Consider the following 20,771-nt stretch of genomic DNA (forward strand, 5'->3'; position numbering starts at 1 on the left):
CATTATTTGTTGATGACACATATCTTAAAAATAATCAATGTATATTTTGTGCTGGGCAGTGTTTATAGAAGCTACCTCATTTAAAGCTTTAAGTTAACAGCTCTGTTGATAATAGATAAGACTTAGAAGTCATTCATGATTGCAACTTTGTTGGGTCCCCAGAAGCACATTCATTTGTGTAGAATATTTATTAGAGTGTACACTTGCCACACGAAGCACCCACAATGACAAAGGCAAATTGATCCAGACTTTTCAAAAATATTGGAGGGGGGTATTTCCCGAGAGATGTGACAGGTGACCAAATCTTGCCTTGCCTTTCCTGTCATTATCTTGACCCAGCAAAAGTGATAAAAGTATGGTATGACTCCCCTCAAGGCCAGTTTGAGCATTTACGAGATTTCATTTAGTTGCCCCAAAAACAAAGCTTTAATTAAGTTTTAGAAATATATATATATATATACACATATATATATTTTAATTTTCTGGTGAAATTGAAGCTTTCTTTGCTAAAAGTCTAACATTCTAATTTTTGAGGGGGAAAACTTACCCCCGCCTTAACAGGTGAAATGCTTAGGAAGTTATACAAGATTCTTCTTTTACTTTTTTAAAATGTTTCTTTATTTATTTTGAGAGAGAGCGCACATGCATGTAAGTGGGGCAGGGCAGAGGGTGAGGGAGAGAGAATCCCAAGCAGGCTCCACGCTTAGCATGAAGTCTGACATGGGGCTCGATCTCACAACTGAGAGATCATGACCTGGGCCAAAATCAAGAGTTGGGTCCTTAACCAACTGAGCCACGAAGGCACTCCCAATACTCTTCCTTCAAAACAAAACTCATTGGCGGCAGCGGGACTCAGCTTTGGCCTCTTGCCACTTCCTCTCAGCTCCATTGATACCTTCACCATGGTCCCAGCTGGTAGTGCACTGATTGGAACGGCTGTCATGAGCAGAACTTAGTTTTGAACATGAATAACCATGGCTTTGTGGTGTGTACTTTTAACAGAAAAGTCTCCAAAGTTGGTAATGTCTTGACCAATGGGGCAAAGGCAACCAAAGTGGTTGATGCTCACTCCAGGCTGAAGAAGTACAGGCCGGTCATACTGTTTGTGATGGCTGGTTAAGCTGTTGATGATTTCATTGAAAAATTAGTACCATTGTTAGACGCTGGTGACATCATCATTGATGGAGGAACTTCTGGATACAGGGATACCACAGTGTTGAGACCTCAAGGCCAAGAGTATCTTGTTTGTGGAGAGTAGAGTTAACGGTGGAGAGGAAGGGGCCCAGGATGGCCAAGAGGGACAAAAAAGGCTGGCCACACATCATTTTGTGACTGGGTGGGAGATGAGGGAGCAGGACACTTTGTGCAGATGGTGCAGACTGGAATAGAGAACGGGGAAATGCAAACTCATCCATAAGGCTTACCGCTTGATGAAAGATGTTCCAGGCATGGAGCACAATGAGATGGCAAAGGCATTTGAGGAATGGAATAAGACAGAGCTAGGATTGAAATCACAGCCAATATTCTTAAGTTCCAAGACAGCAATGGCAAACACCTGCTGCTGACGATCAAGGACAATGAGAGGCAGAAGGGCACAGGAAAGTGGACCACCATCTCAGCCTTGGAGTACCATGGTCCTGTCACCCTCCTTGCAGAAGCAATTTTTCTTGATGTTTATCATCTCTGAAGGATGAGAGGATTTAAGTTAGCAAAAAGCTGAAGGGTCCCCAAAGATCCAGTTTGAAGGTGGTAAGAAATCATTCCTGGAGGACATTCAGAAGGCCCTCCATGCTTCCACGATCATCTTATGTGCATAAGGCTTCATGCTGCTAAGACAAACAGCCACGGAATTTGGCTGCACCCTCAACTATGGTGGCGTCACCCTGACATGGAGGGGGTCTGCACCATTAGGACTGTGTTCCTAGGAAAGATAAAAGATGTATTTGATCAAAACCCATAACTTCAGAATCTACTACTAGATGACTTTTTTAACTCAGCTGTTAAAAACTACCAGGACTCCTGGCAGCAGGCAGTCAGCACTGGTGTCCAGGCAGGTATTCCCGTGCCCTGCTTCACCACTGCCTTTTCCTTCTATGATGGGTACAGACACAAGATGCCACCTGCCAACCTTATCCAGGCCCAGTGGGGTTACTTTGGGGCTCACACTTATGAACTCTTAGCCAAACCTGGGCAGTTTAATCACACTAATTGGACAAGCCATGGTGGCAGCATGGCATCATCTTCATACAGTCCCCAATCAGACTGGTTACCCGCCACAATGCCACAGACTGGGACATTCCACTTACCACACAGCACTGCTCACACAGCCCTCTGCCCTATTTTCTGATCAGACCTCTTAAAATAAAGTCTCATAAGAGACTCCTGAAGGAGCCAACCTGAGTTTACTTGTAACATAGATCTGTGAGAACCACCTTGCCCTTTGCCCTTGCTTCTTAAGACCAACCAGGAGCTGAGGCACTTGGGTGGCTCAGTCGGTTGAGTGTCTGACTTGGGCTCAGGTCATGATCTCATGGTTCATGAGTTCAAGCCCTGTGTTTGGCTGTGTGTTGACAGCTCAGAGCCTGGAGCCTGCTTCAGATTCTGTGTCTCCCTCTGTCTCTGCCCCTCCCCATTTGTGTTCTGTCTCTGTCTCTCAAGTATAAATAAATGTTAAATTTTTTGTATTTATATTGAAAAAAAAAAAAGACCAACCAGGAGTTGACCGTGTGCGAGGTAATGTGAATCAGCTCCGGGAAACAGTTTTCCAAGTATCCCCTGTGGTTAGGGAGTCAGTGGCAGTTTCACTTGATAGAAGCACACATAGATGGGTGCAGTTTCTGTGGAATTTGCTCAAATTGAAGCGGAATTCCTTTGTTTCCCTACTTAATAAAAGATCCATTGTAAAAAACAAAAACAAAAACAAAAACAGACACTCATTGGCCTATTAGCATAAATGCTCTGAGGAGGTAAGAAGAATTAATAATATTTTTAAGTTTTTTACATTTTTATTCTTAAAAAATCCATAGTTACAGGAAAGTCCCAAGAACAGTTAACTCCTATGTGCCCTTCATCTGTATTCACTAATTGTTAACATTCCCACATTTGCTTTATATGTCTCTCCTTTCTCTGTCTTTACATATATTATATATATTCATAAAAATAATAAAATGATTATTATTACTAATGCTGAACCATTTAAAAGTTGATTACAGATATTATGACCTTTCTTTTTATGTTTTTAATTGTTGACCCTATATTTTTAAATGCTCTTATGTTTCTCTTTTAGGAATAGGCATATTTTCTTACAAAACCTCATTCCAGTGATCAAATTCAGAAAAATCAATATTGGTACAGTGTCACAATATAATACACTACTCATCTCCTATACATCATTCTTGATCTAGAATCCATTCCGGAATCACCAGTTGCAATCACTGATTGTCATGTCTCTTTACTTTATCTGTCACAGTTTCTCATCTGTCTTTACCTTTATGAGATTGATATTTTTTAAGCATACAAGCAAGTTGTTTTATGGACTCTCCATCAGTATGGGCTTTTTGATGTTTTGTTATAATTAATTTTTAGATGTTTGGCAGGAGAACCAAGTAACTGATGCTGTTTGTAGTGTACCACATCTAGAGACACATGATGGTCATTTATCACTATTGCTAGTGATGTTAACTTCAATTGCTTGGCTCAGTTGGCTTCCACAAGATTTCAAGGTTCCATCATCAATATTTCCTTTGTAATTAATAAGTAATCTGTGAGGAAATACTCTAAGACAGTTTAATTATCTCTTCCTCATCAAACTTTCACCTAGTCATTTCAGCATTTAATGATTATTGCCTAAGTCAGTGATCATTATGGCACTTGCAGAATGATGATTTTTTTCCAACTCTATCTTTCCTCCTACATTTATTATATAATATTCCATGATAAAAGAAGAGCTTTTCCTTTTCTCCCATGTATTTACTTATCATAAATACATAATTAATTATTATTTGATTTAATGTGTTCTTTTTTTGAAAGAGAGAGAGCACACACAAATGGGGATGGGACAGAGGGAGAGGGAGAGAGAGAATCTTAAGTAGGTTCCATGGCAGCGCAGAGCCCAATGCAAGGCTCAGTCTTACGATTGTGATAGTTGAAATCAAGAGTTTCTTGGGGCTCCTGGGTGGCTCAGTCGGTTGAGCATCCGACCTCGGCTCAGGTCATGATCTCACAGTCTGTGAGTTCGAGCCCCGGTCAGGCTCCGTGCTGACAGCTCAGAGCCTGGATCCTGTTTCGGATTCTGTGTCTCCCTCTCTCTCTGACCCTCCCCCGTTCATGCTCTGTCTCTCTCTGTCTCAAAAATAAATAAACGTTTAAAAAAATTTAAAAAAAAGAGTTGCTTAACCAACTGAGCCACCCAGAAGCCCCTTTGCTGCTATATTTGTATTGATAGTTAGATTGTCCCAAATTTGCCATTGAGATCCCTTCAAGCTGGCTCCTGTGTCCTTTTTACAATGCCCATTAGTTTTTAGAGCTTCCTTTTTTTTTTTTTTTTTTTATTAAATAAGGTCCTTCAGACTTATATTGAATTTTCTGTGTCCCAGCCCTGGAATCAGGCAAGTCTCTAATCTACTGAGAAACCATCACATGGTTTGTTTAATGTTTATTTATTTTTTAGAGAGAGACAGAAAGAGTATGAGCAGGAGAGGGTCAGAGAGAAAAGGAGACACAGAATCTGAAGCAGGTTCCAGGCTCTGAGCTGTCAGCACAGAATCCAATGGGGCTTGAACCCATGATGTGAGATTATGACCTGAGCCAAAGTTGGACGCTTAACCAACTGAGCCACCCAGGCACCCCTTATGTGGTTTGTTTAAATCTACCTAGAGTGTTTGTTCTGTACAATAATATCAATAAGTTTATGTCTCCTCAACATATGCTCTCAAGGAATCTTTTTCCTACATTTATGTTTTCTCATGCTGACTACATGAAAATGTGGTATATACTTTGACAAGATCATCCTGCCCTAGCTGTTTTTAGTGGAGAATGGTATTTCAAAACCAAACTCTGGGTGTTAACTGCTCATTATACCAGTGTGTAATTGTTTCTTAGCTCAATCAGCAGATAAAACTAAGAAGCATAGACTTTTATTATAGATATGGTGTATTTTAAACCATGAATTAGGAAATGCGTATATATTTCTATACTATGAATTTTTAGACATCTAATTCCAATCTAATACCACAATATTCTTTATTTTTTTAATTTATTTTTATTTATTTTGAGAGAGATAGTGAGAGCAAGCAGGGAAGGGGCAGAGAGAGAAGAGGGAGACCGAATATCAAGCAGGCTCTGCATTGTCAGTACTGAGCCCAATTCAGGGCTCAAACTCAAGAACTGTGAGATCATGATCTGAGCTGAAATTAAGAGTCAGCCACCACCCAGGTGCCCCTAATACCACAATATTCTTTTCTACCTTTCCAAATTCTATATTTGTATCTCTCTTCTGCCACAGAGACAAACCTGACTCCCAATAATAAGATTATATTGACTCAGTTCTCAATCCTACTGTATATACAAAATGGTTCCAGAATTTCCACACCCAGTACTATACAAACGAGAACAATTTTGAAATGTTCAAGGAACAGGATTTGGTTTTTTGGATTCGCAGTTGTTTTGGGTTGTGGGGGTGGGGGAGTTTGTAGTTTTGTTGTCTTTAAATTAAGGGTATATAATCAAAGCACTGTGTTTAAAAGTTATGAACTAAGAGTATTTAAAATTAGAACAATTAATATTTACAGAAGAATTTGATCCTCCTTATCTTAAAGTTCTTCCCTAACCTTAATTATGATATAATGTACATCACAAAATCCCCATAAATTCTCACGTTTTTACTAAGTTATCCTTATTACATCTTGATCTTGACAGGTATTTTCAAAACCTAGTATCATCTACAATCATACCCAACAGGTGCAAACTGTACTTCCTAAAGAGATACCTGTGCACACACCCCTATGTAATACACAACTGGTAGATTGGTTATATGGGGAAAGACACCGATGAAAATCAGTTTTAGAACTGTATTGAAAACAGGGTCATTCAAGTGTTTCTAACCACTAATGCTGTTCTTAAATTCCAGAACACATAATCCATGGATTTATACTTTCCAATGCAAATGTACCAAGGATTTTTACAACCTAAATATCCATTCCCATTGGAGATCTAATTCAGAAGCAGGATATTTACAGAAATAAAAAAGACAACTGCCACAGACCATTGCCATGGCTGCCAACATTGCCAATTGTGGAATTTTATATCTGGTCCAGATCCTCCTACAAAGTATTAACCCAAACACATCTAATGCATACGTCTCAATCGAACTCTAGGCCTCCCACAATTACTGCTGTTACATATATACCCAGGGCCTCACAATCACCTATATGACGTCAAAAATGGGAAGGGACATGTCACTAACGATGCAAATTATAAGTCAACTGTTTTGTCACAAATCAGTTCAGAACCATCACGTGATTTGTTTAAAGCTACCAAAAATGTTTGTTCTTCACAATTAGACTAATTACTACTAGGCAGAAACTGGTACCGACTGATTATCTTTACAGTACACACCCAAGGGACTATTTTTCCTATATAATTAGATGGGCCTTCCATGCTAATGACATCAACATATGACGTATACTTTGAGAAAATCATACTGCTTTCCTAAGGATTCAAGACAAATCCCTCTGCATCTCATATTTGTGGTGAGAAACCTGGCAAGGTAACTTATCAAAAAAGATCCAAGATACCAGGTACCATGAAAATGTCGTCCTCAGACTGAAATGTGTGATCCACAATTTATAACTGACTATAACTGAATGACAAATAAAAGAGCTTAAGCACTCAACCCACAAAAAAATTGTTGGCTAGACTAGTTCCAGCTAATAAAATTGTCCCTGACTATTTACAGGCCAACCAAATCCTGAATCAATACAATAACTAATGCCCAGGGAAACACTTGAAGAAAAGTGGAATCGTTAATTTGGGGGAGAAGGAAGGGGTTGGAATGGTACATAGATTTTAGGGTTGGCCAAATTTATCCATGAGACTTATACTCCTGGTTGGTTCTAGGCCAATTAAAAATTAGATACAAAGTGGGATTGCAAATATTTCTTTTAATATTATGACTGTCCTCATACATCTTCCCTTTTCTACTGAATCATATTGCTTAAAAGCTATTCCATTGCCACTATGCCAGAGTGACAACTAGCTGATGCTACCACTGTCAAAACAACTGAAGTCACTACAACTCACTTAGCCCACTTTGACCAAAAGGAGGACAGTATTATGATAAGCAAGAAATAGTACAGTCATCGTTTCACTAAGGAGGGGTGTTCAGCGAAGTCCAGGCAACAGTTCAGCAATAGTCATGCCCAGAAATAAAACACATCATTTTCAGAGTTTTCAGAAAGAGTTTTCAGAAAACTCATAAATAACTACAGTTACCTTCCCTGAGAAATGCCAGTTTGCTTCAAAGAAAATGTTCCCCCTGATAAGTTTTAACTAATAGTTAAATACACATTTGAGCTCAAAGCTAATGTTACTGTCAAATTGAATTTTTGATGAAACAGCTTTTTAAAAATATTACTTAGATCTATTAATTCAATTTCATTTGATAATAAAGCAGAACAGGGGTGGGGTAAGTTCAGAGGGTCAGAGAACGAGTTAATAAATGATTAATGGAAAAATATCCCTGGAAGGCAGTATAATAAAATGCTTTTGCTTTTTTCTTCCCTAATTCCTCCTCTTCATCCTCCCCTGCCTCCTCCTCCTTCTCCTCCTCCTCCTCCCCCTCCTCCTCCTCCCCCTCCTCCTGGCTGTGATTTAAAATAAACAAAGTTCTTGGGCAACTAATGTTAATTGTATGTATAGTACTGTGCTCCTTGTGGGGCTTCTGTTTAAAAAATAAAATAAAATGGGGCCTATGGGATAAATACAGTGAGTCATACTTCTCCTAGATTTCTCCTCCAGGCATTTCGGTATTATCTCCATTGTGTTCCCACTTGAGTGTTGTAAGCTAAAATGCTGAGTGGAATCCCAAGGGGAATCAACTTCCCAGCTTCGGTGGTGTCCAACTAATGTTCTCCTTGAACTCAAGTTGTAAATCAACTCACAGAGAGAAGGAAAGAGTCATAGTAGTTGCTGCCAAGAGAGCAAACAGTTTTCGAACACTACCAATTTAATGTAAAGATTCAACTTATTAAATTTATATTGTCCCTTTTATGATTAGAGCAAGTTCGTTCCCAAAAAAGTTCAATTATAAAACCATCAATAGGACTTACTCATCTCAATAGGTCATTTTGTTTCCAGGTAAATTATACTAATTATTAATATGTACAAGTCCCATTTGTACATAAAGAAAACCTTAGGTACAAAAAAAAGGAGATAATAATTAACTAAACATCCTTCATATTTAAATAACTGATCTAAGAGGAAATAATAAGATATGTTCATTCATCATTTCAGAAAACAAATCTAAAACACTGGAAAATTCCTGAACTATATAGATTTCATTATTAATAAGGAATACTCCCCTTTCTCAGGATGACTTCCTTTTAATGAAACCATATTAGATAGTGCTATTGAAGGGCACCTGATTCTTTTGATTCTTTTTTAATCTATAAAAGTTTAAATATAGCAAAATAGTCAAAATGTTAGTCAATTAACTATTTTTTCATCTTACTATTTTAGATGCATTACTAAATATCTTCAGTTATAACTGCATTCCCAACTACCTAAAAAGAAATTTTATGGTTTCCCCTGCTGGTCCCCCAAACTTCCTTTGTAATCAACTAATGTCAGATCAAAACGATTAACTCAACTCTAACAATATTTTTTGTATCTCACTAGCTTTTAATAATTACTTTAGAATTCCTTCCCAGACACTTGATTATTAATAGCAGAAAGTCATATGACTACATTAGATTACATCAGCTAAACCTCCAAAGCAACTGTTCCTCTCCACTTTGGAAAGAAATCAACACCTCAGGCTTCCTCACAGAGATAAAACACAATACACTGTAACCCACAGTAATTAAAATCTCTGTTAGCACATCTTTCATTTCCACAGCTTCCTCTTACTACTGTTAAAGATTTTAAAAAATTGACAAAGGTTTTATCCACCTCTGTCCTTTAGGGAATGGGGAAGAATATAAATAAACAGTAGTAAACAGCTAAGTAACTGCTCCTGACAGGAGCTATGCAAAGAAATGTGGTTGAAAGCATCACTATGGCTTCACCATGGCTTCAATCATTTTGAATTATTTTCAACCGTATTTTATTATTGTCACTGTTAATTCACAAGTATTTGTGGACTTTCAACTGTGTGAATCATGAAGCCAAGCACTATAAAGGATATAAAGATATACACTATTCAGTCCATACCCTTAAAAAGTTTAAATGTATTGGAAATGGTAAACATAGTAGCTATAATTTATTAAGTATCCATAGTGATTTAGGCAGTTTATACATGATAACCCTACAGTCTACCCCAAATCCTGGAATACAGGCCTTACGTCACATTGTAGAAATTTAGTACTTATTCCTTAATTTGGGTATCCACCCATCCTTATCAAAATCATTTGTTTCAGGGAAAGCTGATTTTTATCTCCAGGCTTCTGGGGCCTATTCTATCTCTGTAGTTAGATGAGTCAAAAATCCTCTTTTTTTTTTTTTTTTTAATCAGAGCAACTTGATTGTTTTTTCTATACTTTGCAACCAAAAGCAGTCTAACTGATACCCAGGATATTTATCCTCCAAAATAAATATAATTTTCTTAAAGAGGTGAAGGTTACACTTTCTTTCATTGTGCATTAAAAAATTTAAACATTAAGGAGAAGGTTGGTGGTTTCATAATATAAAAGCCCGAAATTTCACTAAATAAATATTTGTTGGGTGAATAAATTGGCTGAACAAGTGAATGAATAATGAATAAACTATTGAATATAAAATAATTCTCTATTCCTATTTGCCCCTACCCTCCCAGGCCAATATCCATGATTCAAATTGTTATGTTAGAAGAAAAGAAAGAACAATAATTGATTATAAGTCAGCTTTTTTAATTTATTTAGGGTTGTTTTTTTTTAGCCAGTTGATGATAGCCTGCTATCTCTGTATACTATAGTAAATCATACTAACCTACCCTCTTCCCTGCTTGACATTACTTAAAAATCACACAAAGGCGAGGTTAGGTGGCTAGCACCCAAAGAGTCAGAAATAGAAAAGAGTCACACATCTGACACTTGCCCCTATGTATACTGACCTCCTTCTCACATTTCTATCCATCAGTAAGTCATGTTCCCCAAAGGATGAGAGATTAGACAATAGAATGTGTGCGAGTTTTGTTCTGTTTTGTTTTGTTTTGTTTTGTTTGATCAAAGTGCAGAAAAAGATCTCACTCAACTGCCAGTGGTAGTTGTTACAGACATTAATGTCGTGACTTAGGGATCCTGTTCTCCAAGGAAGCTAGAGAATATGTAAACATGATACATAACCTGAGGGGAAAAGGTGTGGTGGGGAGAAGAGGAGTACCATAAAGATTTGAGTCACACAGACCGGCTGAAGATCTCTCATCTCATTACTGGTAACTACTCCACTGAGAAGGAATTAGCTCTCACATTTAAAGTGGGAAATGACCATAGAAAGGGAGAAAATGGCTATATATTTCCAGACCCTGCCAACTTCCATACTGCTCTCTTGCTGTGTCATAGTCACAGACCTGTACAATGACAGGAAAAATAATTTCTAATCTTCCTGTTCAAGAAGTAATTTTATTGATCTCCACTTTATCTTTTATTTTTCCTATGATTCAGCAGGTCAGAATTGCTCTAGTTCCAATAGTTTTCTATCACTCAGCAGATGTCCATGGGGTTTAAATGTCTTACAAGTTAATAGGAGGTGAAGAAATTTATTTCAGCACCAAGGAGAGTGCCTGTTATTTTCAAATAGTTTTATGTTTAAAACTGCATATTATTCATGAGCCTAGAATTTTTGATATATGACTTAATAGAAAGCTGCTAAGAAATTATTTCATTCATTAGAATAATCCCAATCATTTCTATAAAATTAAAAATTTGCCAGGATTCTGTATGTATTCATGATCTCAACAATGTGCTATTCTTTTAGCTATCAACTGCAATGGAATTGGCGATTCTTTCCCTTTTTTCAAATGTCAAAAACCACAGTTTCCTGAATGGATCTAGACTAGAGGAAGGCTCAGAGAAATCACAGAGGTGTTAAATTAAAATCTCTATGAGAACAAGGTCTAAAATCTTTTTCACTGTTGTGTCCTCAAAGCTTGGCACGTGATAAACGCTCAATGAATATTTATGTGAGTCTTCCGAGAAAGAACGAATTAATGAATGACACTCATTAAGTCAATAAGAATGAATTGATGAATGCCTTCTCTCTAGTCAAAGGTCGCTATTTGCACCTGATCTCACAGATCCTCACATACCACATCGCTCAGCCTGAAACTTTAACACATCTTTCTTTGACCTGTATCAATTGGGTCTGCAGATCTCTGAAAAATCATCCCCCAGATCACACCTTTCATTGCCACTAAGCTTTCAGCATGAAGGTTTCTTCTTTGAAACCTGAAAGAGTCACTGGGGTTTCAATCCAGAGATGCAATTCTACATCTCCAAGGTAGAATGGCATTACCCATCTATGGTCCTCCAATACCCAAGCCAATCAGTCAACCTGGTTCTGCCATGTAACCAGATGGAGAGGTCACAGACACTGGAAGCTGACTCTCCCCTTCCTCCTTGAGGTACCCAGGTGGACCATAACTATTTGTCCCTATTCCTAAGTAGCCCAGACAGCCCCTTCCTTCTGTGCCAAGAGTAGAAAACACCAGGCCTCACTCTGCCCAGAGACCTTCAAGAGTCCGAGACATCTGAGTCCCACTGTGCTGAGAGACAAAAGTCAATAATGCAGTTCTGTTTCAAGTTGCTACCATAGCCAGACATGGGGTCACTCTGGGGGACTAGAAACTACCAAAACAGGGTCAAAGGTGAAAGAGAAAACATGAACAAGTAAAACCACAACGTTTAAACAGATGTTTTCACTAGTCGGCATGCTGCGAAGACTTTTCAGCTTTAAATCCCTTCACCTTTTTCATGTCTATTTGTGAGATAAAACAAGTGTGAGCAAAGTCAATCCTCTTGGCTCCCAGGTAGGCACAGCCCAGTTCTTAGCTCCTAGGAGGCTTCTGGGCTAAGGCTCCACTCTACTTGGACTGTACTATCAGGCCCCCAAAACGGGGGGGAGCTGCTAGGGAAGGACTGATTTCCATTTCAAACTGCATTCTGGTACTTTGTACTCCAGCACCATTGGTCGATCAATATTTAATGCTTGGAGATTCTGACTCTGCGGGAGTCATGTCAGGGGACCTTGGGAGCCAATCTGCTTGAGCTTCTGAGTGATAATTATTCATGGGCTCCTGCCTCTTGCTCTTTCTCTCGCACGGTCCCACTCTGCAGACTCAGTGCCTTATTCAGTCTTCTCTCTCGCTCTCTCCGCTGCTGTAGCTGGACCCTTCGCCTTCTCCACCGCTCAGCATCTGCACATCCCTACAATGGCTAAAACAGCAATGGGTAAGGCATCGCGCCTCGTTCTCCCTCGGCTCGACCTGGAGCCCACCTCTCACCTTCTCTCTTAGAGTTTTGAAGGCATTCAGAGATATTTTATAGAGAAAAAGACGTTAAGGGTAAAACAGGAACCGGGAAGGACGAAGGCAGTTCTGGGGGTTTGGGAAGGGCAAAGAGGGTGTCTATGGAAATCTAAAACTAAAATTTTCTTTTGAAAGGTAGAAGCAGGTAAGTTGCCCTCCCATGGGTAGAGAATTTATTCTGTTTCCATGTTTAAAATTAGGGCTCAATCGTGGGGGGTGGGGGGAGCTACCTTTACTGTTTGCCTTAAATGGGGTTAAGGGACATTTTGGAAAGTGCTTTGTAACATCCTTTATTTCTTCTCTAGTTAAAAAAAGAAAATGGGGAAGAGGAGGGCAAGGTGAGGGAAAGAAAAAACAGAATGCGAAGTCAAATCGGTCCCTTCTAGGCTGTTTGAAAGATGGGTGGAGACTGGGGGGGGGGGGGGGGAACGGGTGGAGAACGGGGCAAATTTTATGGTATTGTCTCGTCGGAGAAACCGCTAGTCCTGGGGCGCGGTGCGGGGAGGTTAGGGCGGGGGTGGGGGTGCTACGCTCCTTTGTTTTAGGGAAAGGGAGGGGAAGGAGAGAGGAAGTCGGGGAGGGCTTGGAGGGCGCGGGTGGGCAGCTGCAGGGGCGGGGAAGCGCGCGGTGGGGAGGGGTGGAGGGACAGCGGTTTCGAAGGCACTGGGGTGGGGTTTCTTTGTGTGAGGACGAGCGGTCCCAGGGGGAGGCACCTGCAGCGCTGGGCGCACAATGCGGACGGCCCCACCCTGTGCGAAGCCGCGCCGGCGCCCTCACTCCTCCCCGCTGCGGGGTGCAGCAGCATCAGCCGAAAGAGGGCCGGGTGGGGAACGCAGCGCGACGCCCAGGAGCCCAGCCCAGGAGGGACAGCAGGGCCACGCCCCGCGCTTCGCGCTCCTGACTCCCAGCCTCGATTTCCGAAACAGACCCGACCATTGCCCCAGCCTTCCCGACCCTGGCCTCATTGTTCCGTTTTACAGAGAGAGGAGGGAAAAAGTGGGTTAACATTTTTCTTTTCAAAACCACATAGGGTGGCTAGACATTGACGCCGATGAAGGCTTCTTTGAACTCATTGATCATTTTGGGTAAAAGCTTCGGGAACCTAGGTGTGTGTAGATATAATCATAATACAGATCCAAGAAAGGCCAACTTCTTAAATTGAGCCACGCGAAATACCCGTCTTGTAGGTCAAACAGGGCCGAAAAATGGCAATTTTCATAGGCTCAACCTGTATCAGGGAAACAGTCCAGACACAGAGATCCCCCACCGGTCGTGCGCCTCTAGTGTCCCACGGTTCTGGCGCTCGGTGGCCCCGGGGGTGGACAGGCAGGGAGGCACCCGAGGTCTGGTGGCTGCTGGAAGCACCCCTCCCCCGGGACTCGGTGCTGGTTGCGGAGAAGGGAAAAAGCGATGGACAGGGCTCTCTCTGCACAGCTCCGCCCTGCCCCACCCTTTCCGTGGTGCTGGGAAGACCTCGGGCTCCGAGGCTCGGCAAGGAAACGGAGCTGGGGAAAGGCTGTTGAACGGTCTGCAGTCCTAGAGCCCCTTTTTGCAGCCCCGCAGTCCAGAACAGCCCAGACACCCCTCGAGATGCGCAGACACCCGGCTTTGCTCTGGGTCCTGGCGCCGAGCCCCTCCCAGCCCAGAGCCTGCAGAAAAGCTGGCTCGAGCCCCGCCCGGCCACACAAAGGCGCGGCCCCACCCCAGCCGGCCGCAAGACCGCAGAGGTGACCCCTGCCCAGGGGTGCGGGAAGGGTTTTTCTCTTCTCGCTCTCCCCTAGCCCTCGGAGCTCAGGCACCTTCCCCTAGCTGAAACCCTCGGCCCACGCGCGGTTCTTTATTATTTCCCGGGACGAAGACCCTTTGGAGACTCTCTCTAAGGAGGACCCTCACTAATCCAGCGGGGCGCGGCTCGGCCCCACCCCTCCCAGCTGCGACCTAGACCAGTCAGCCGCTGGCCGGATGGGGGCGCACTGGGCGAGCCGGCGCGTGGAGCGGTGCCAGCCCTGCAGAGCCCAGCGCCGCGCCCTGTACTCCCCTCCCCCGAGCTGGGCGCTCGCCCCCGCGGGTGCAGCCCGGGAGACCGGTTTCTGCGCAGTGTCCTGAGCTACCCCCGCTTCGCACAGTTCGCGGTTCACCCGCAAGTCCAGAAAGGTTCTCAGAATGAGGGACAGGGGCGATCTCGCTCTGCGCTCTGCACCCCCACCAAGAGGTTTCTGCTGCAGGAGGGCGGCTACAAACTCATCATTATCAATATTACTTTAAATCATTATCATTATAATATTATTATTTCATGACTCAACGGCCTTATGTGTTCAAAAGGTTCAAGTGATTGAATTTGATTAAGGATTATTAACCTTTGTTGCACTCACTTTTCTTCCTTCTACTCCTCCCTGCCTTCTCCCCCACCCCTTAAAAAAAGAATTTTTTGTCCTGTTGTTCATTTTACATTATAAAGCGAATGTATTTTCAATCCCTGTCCGGATCACGTATGTTCATGTGGGTCGGATATTACATGCAGGTGCTTACTAAGAGTAGGATTTGTGTGCCAAAGATTGCTGGAAAATTCTCCGCACATAATTGTTACTGCAATGGGTAAAATTATACATTTATAATTAAGAGGTTATGATTTTCACTGTATATTCCATAAGGTTATATCTATCAATATATAAATACAGGTTATGCAAAAAATTTTAACTGTTTTTTTTCTTTTTTTTTTTTTTGAAACTGATCTTCCAATTGCTGATTCTTGATACAGTCTCAATTCTGCACAGAAACCTGGATCTTGAAATGGTAGCCACTATCCCATTAATAAAAATCCCACCCATAATATGACAATGCAAGGGTCCTTTCTGCCATGAATAAGCTCTATTTGCAAAACATGAAAAGAAGTACAACCTCCGCAATATTAAAATAACGGATTTTGACATCGTTTCAGTTGCAAAGCATAATCAATTAATCACCAGGGCGGGTGCTTTTTCCTGATTCATTAAACAATTATTCAGCATGATTGTACTAGGTGCATATAGAATTCCCCATTATCTTCACCGATGAAGTGGGCGCCTTCTAAATGGATATATAAATAACCAGAAGTGGAAAAATGAGGATTTGGTCAGGATTTCAAGATAAAACTAAAAAAGAAACAGCAGTAGCTTATCAATTAATGATATATGTGATTAATACCTGCTGAGTAAGCTGAGCCTGCAATAAGCATTATGTGACCCAGCATATTCCTAACACACATGGCTAGAATGATGGTACAAATTAATATAGCTGGTGCTATTTGTCTACACATGTTAAAATTCTCTGAAAGTGCATTTTGAAATAATGAATAATTAAGATTGAATGGGTTTTAACATTAAAATCTGGAACTTTGTTCAGTCACAATTCGCAATGGTTTTGTGAAGTAATTTGTAGTAAACGATTCCATCCTAAGGGGGAGGGGAGTATTTTTATTGTTAGAACAATTGCCTCTGCTCTTAATCATTAACATTTTTAGCAGGATTTTATCTGTTGCACTAAAAACACGTTTGCTTACTTTGGGGATTTTTTTAATTATTAATGGATAGATTCTGGAATAAGCATTCAATCGTGTGGCCCAGTATGTCTTCTATCAAATAACCGGTTCTCTGTGATGAAAAGGCTGCAAGAGGTTACATTTTACCCAGATTCAAGAGTGCCCTTCAGCCATTTCAGAGTGCCAGAAAGCTGATTCACACAATAAGATAGTTTTCCTCCCTGTAATTTAGGATCGAAATAGTTATTTAATTCTGTGAATATCTAGTAGTTGCTATCATCCGGAATTTTAAGTTAAATCTGTATAGTTAAAAATGAAATGGGAGATGAATCGATTACATATTTAACTGAGCATTTTTCTCATTAATGAATCCAGACCATCTTTAGGAAAATTCCTGATTTATCGATCACCACTGTTTTTTACTCCAACTGAACAGAACTGACTTATATGCCCTATTCCCCTGCAATAGCTCCTTGCTCACAAGCCTGGATGAAGCTGGCCCAAAGCTACTTGCTTTGGGTGTGGCTGCTCCCAAGCTGCTGATACCTAATTCCAGCTCACATCAATTTCCTATTGGTTCTTGGGAAAATACACACTATTCTGTTGTCTCAGGGTCTGTGACCTTATATGAAAATGCAAGACATCTGTCAAACAAGAAGAAAAGACCAAATCAGAGAACTGAGGCTAGTTCTCTTTCCTACTTCTCTCAATTGGAAAACCTTGGAGTCCACATTACCTTTCACCCCACTAGAGGGCAATCAAGTTCTCTTAAGAAATAGATGATTGATTTTTTTTTTTTTTTTTTTTTTTAGTGTTTATTTTTGAGAGAGACAGAGGCACCGGACAAGCAGGGGAGGGGCAGAGAGAGAGGGAGACACAATACCTAAGGAGACTCCTGGCTCTGAGCTGTCAGCACGGAGCCTGACACAGGATGTGAACTCACAAATGGTGAGATCATGACCTGAGCAGAAGTCGGATGCCTTACCAACTGAGCCACCCAGGCACCCCTGATTTTTTTTAACCCAGTTTCAAATGCTATTTAATAAAATCTTTTTTTTTTTAATCTGGAACATTCAGTTGCTTGTTCAATAAATTAATGGCATACTTTACCCTAGTGGATGAAAAGAGTTTGTTCACCTTTTCAAGGAGACTTACTTGGAAGTAGGTGTAGACCCTGGTTAGTTATTCTGTTACGATTTTACTTTCTAGTTTCATTACCTTGCTGTTACATCACTTATGTTACTTTTGGGAGTTTGTAGTGGATGAATGGTAGAAAATAGTCAGTGGTAATAGCAAAATTATTTAAGAAGAGAATGTTTTAATGTTTGAATAAAGGAATAAATTAAACAAAAACATTATTTACTTATTCATTTGTTTAAAATGCGCTCCAGATGTTGTGGACACACCTGAATGTCAATGTCCACCTTCAGGGAGCCTGCAGGCTAGCAGTTAAAAGGTAGACACAAAGTGATATCTGAGGAGAGGTACCAAAAACAAGCATAAACTAATTTTTAGGATCATCAAAAGTGGATTTTTTTTCATGTTTGCATTGGCAGGGATTTTTTTTTCTCTTATGTTTCATGAAACTATAATCCATCTGTAAAATATTTAATAGTTTCATATTACTGTGTTCTGCTAATTTTAATCTGCATATGAATTACCTGTGATTTGCATTAAAATGCAAATTCTGATCCAGAAGGTCTCACTGAGGCCAGACATTCTGCATTCCTAACAAACTACCAGATGATGCTGATTCTAACCACCAAACATATCAGATTTAGAAGTAGAGAACTGTGATATACATGTTCCTCCCACAATAAGCTTTGATATTAGGTCTTAATATTTTCAAATGCATGGCAATCCTTACAAAATATTTCGTTTCCAAACTCATTCTTTTAGGGATTGTATACCTCTGGGAGTTATGTGTTCTCTGTCATCACCTTCTCTTAATTGGATTTTTAAAAATATATTCATATTGTAGCACTCAGCAGAAGACCTTCAAGAGAAAGGTGGAAAATGAGAATTTGGCTCTGTGTGTGTATCTAACACAAAATGAATATGGCTTGTGGCACAGTTGGGAAGATGATAAATCAATATTGCTAGCTTACTATTATTGGCAAAACAATGTGCAGAACAAGAAGTTCAACACACAACCTTTTAGTTATGGGATAATCTAAAAGTCTGTAACCCGTTTGCCATATAGCTAATTTGCTACAAATACTCCACATATTGTAGAAATTAAAACAGAAGATGGAACAGTACTAAAATTGCTTTTCAACATATCCCATACTTATTACTTACCCAATTGAATTTCTTTCTGGATAGCACATGAGAAAATTATTAATAATTTAGTGAGTGTGGGTGCATAATTGGAAACAGATTACACATGTGTTTTCTCCTTACTTAAGCCAATAAAGGGCTTCCATTATTAGATACTATTCAAGAAAGTCAACCCAGAGGAAAAAAAATGGTCTTTGAAGAATACTATCAAAAATACCATATGTCAGTCCTCCCATGCAGTGGGTGGCTGACCATGCAAACATTACCACATTTCTGGAAATGCAACCTGAAAAATTATACTACATAAAATATCTCCAATTAGAAATACAACATTTCCCAAATAGGGCACTAAAAGCATAGTCCCAAATAGAACTGGCCACAAAGTTGGTAGGATATACTGTTAGTCAACACAAAGTCGGATTAAGCCTCAAGGTTATCCCTTCCTTTGTTGTTGTTGTTGTTGTTGTTGTTGTTGTTGCTGCTGTTCATTGACAGGTTTTTCTCTGCCATTGTTTTCTTTCAAGATTCATTTTTCTGGCGTAGACCTAAACCTTATAGAGTGTCTATGAGAAATGACTTTTATTTATTGATTTGACCCTTATGTAGCATATATAACAGGCTAGGAACTAAGCACTTTGCACATATTAGTGATGTTAATCATCCAATAATCCTAAAAAGTAGGTACTTTCACAGATGAGGAAACCGAGGCACAGACAGATAAAGTGATTTTCACCCAAGGTCACACAGTTAGATACAGAATTTGAGCCTGGGCCATCTGGTCCCAGAATCTGTCCTTTTAACCAGTACTAGCCACTCTTATATGCTCTGTGGCAGAAGTGTTCCCACCATGGAGGTCAAACCTGTGAAACCTCCATTTTGTCTAACAATCCTGAGATTATCCTTTGCTAGCACAGACACACTTTGAAGAGGAAATACACTCAACCTGATGATTACCTTTAAGACCTGACCCGGGATTCATTAAGAATAATTGCCATGACTTAGGCTTTGAGGGAAAAAAAGCTCTGAGGGGGTATAATGTATGGAACACATGGCTGTCTGAAGGCTCAGCTAAGAAATCAGCAGGGACTTTGGGTGTGGACACACCAGGATGACCAGGTCTGGGGGGGAAACAAACAAACAAAAATCTTGACTTAATGTAATCAATATCATCATGGCTATCGCATTTTAAAATGGGCCCTTACCTCCTTCCATAAACACCAGATATTTAACTTCAATATTTTGTTTTATGAAATAAATCTAGAACTAAAGGAGATATACAACCCAGGCATCCACAGTTACTATAATCATTAGATGTTCTTCAAGACTCTTCATCTTATTACGTCAAAAGCAAGCAAGCAGGAGGAAGACTCTGAACCCCTTGTGAAACATTGCTAATTATCTTTTAATAAAGGAATCAGGTCCTGTCATTTGTCAAGGAGACATTTGCAGTAGTAAAACCTGTGTTTATATAACCCATTTTTATTAACCATGATTAAAGATAACATTTTGTGTACATTTGTTCTCACAAAACACTTTTATGTGAATATAAAGGTTAATTAATGCATTTCAGCAATCATTTTGCTAGTCATCTGGAAATATAGCTTCTCTAGGAATTGTACTTAAGAGAAGCAGCCATACCTTAGACTATAAAACCATAACAAAAATTTTAAGAAATTTTCTCACTTGCTGGGCCCCTGGGTAGCTCAGTCAGTTGGGCATCTGACTTCAGCTCAGGTCATGATCTCACATCACAGCTCATGGGCTCTAGCCCCGCGTCAGGCTCTGCGCTGACAGCTCAGAGCCTGGAGCCTGCTTTGGATTCTGTGTCTCCCAATCGCTCTACCCCTCCCCCACTCATGCTCTGTCTCTCTCTGTCTCAAAAATAAACATTTTTTTTAAAAAAATTTTTTAAAGATTTTTCACACTTGCAATTTTGTTGGCCTCCAGATTAAAATATTTAATATTTGGAAAAATTACAAAATTCAAAAAGTTTGACCAGAAGTAGATAATTTCTGTGTAGTACCTTAAAATAATATTGTCTGGGACTGATTTTTTTCACCAAAATCATAAAGCAATGCCTGTAAAAGTGCTTATTTAACAGTTATTCTTTTAGAATAATTGTACTTTCGATGTCAGAGTTTGTACATCATCCACAGCACAAGTAATTATGTAATTACAAACAATAGATCATCAGAATAAAAAAAACAATAGATCATCAGAATATGAATCTGTTAGTCTTTCAGTTTTTCAGTGGTA

General features: G+C 40.1%; 2 protein-coding genes across 2 annotated transcripts in view; both read left to right on the forward strand.

Moving 5' to 3' along the window:
- The first annotated feature begins 696 nt into the window (after positions 1–696).
- Positions 697–2,400, forward strand: PGD (phosphogluconate dehydrogenase). Its single transcript, XM_058699587.1, is given in 10 exon segments — positions 697–942; positions 945–1,212; positions 1,214–1,297; positions 1,299–1,322; positions 1,324–1,405; positions 1,407–1,500; positions 1,503–1,667; positions 1,670–1,732; positions 1,735–1,896; positions 1,899–2,400. Coding segments are annotated over 10 exon segments (1,584 nt in total). The 5' UTR covers positions 697–749; the 3' UTR covers positions 2,348–2,400.
- A 10,015-nt stretch (positions 2,401–12,415) lies between these two features.
- The window catches only part of STMN2 (stathmin 2), a 46,915-nt gene continuing 38,559 nt past the window's right edge, over positions 12,416–20,771 (forward strand). The window contains exon 1 of the mRNA XM_058699914.1: positions 12,416–12,641. Within this exon, the coding sequence (XP_058555897.1) occupies positions 12,623–12,641 (19 nt within the window). The 5' untranslated portion in view covers positions 12,416–12,622. The remainder of the gene's footprint in view (positions 12,642–20,771) is intronic.

This window comes from Neofelis nebulosa, chromosome 14, assembly GCF_028018385.1.
Source record: "Neofelis nebulosa isolate mNeoNeb1 chromosome 14, mNeoNeb1.pri, whole genome shotgun sequence".
NCBI classification, from domain to species: Eukaryota; Metazoa; Chordata; class Mammalia; order Carnivora; family Felidae; genus Neofelis; species Neofelis nebulosa.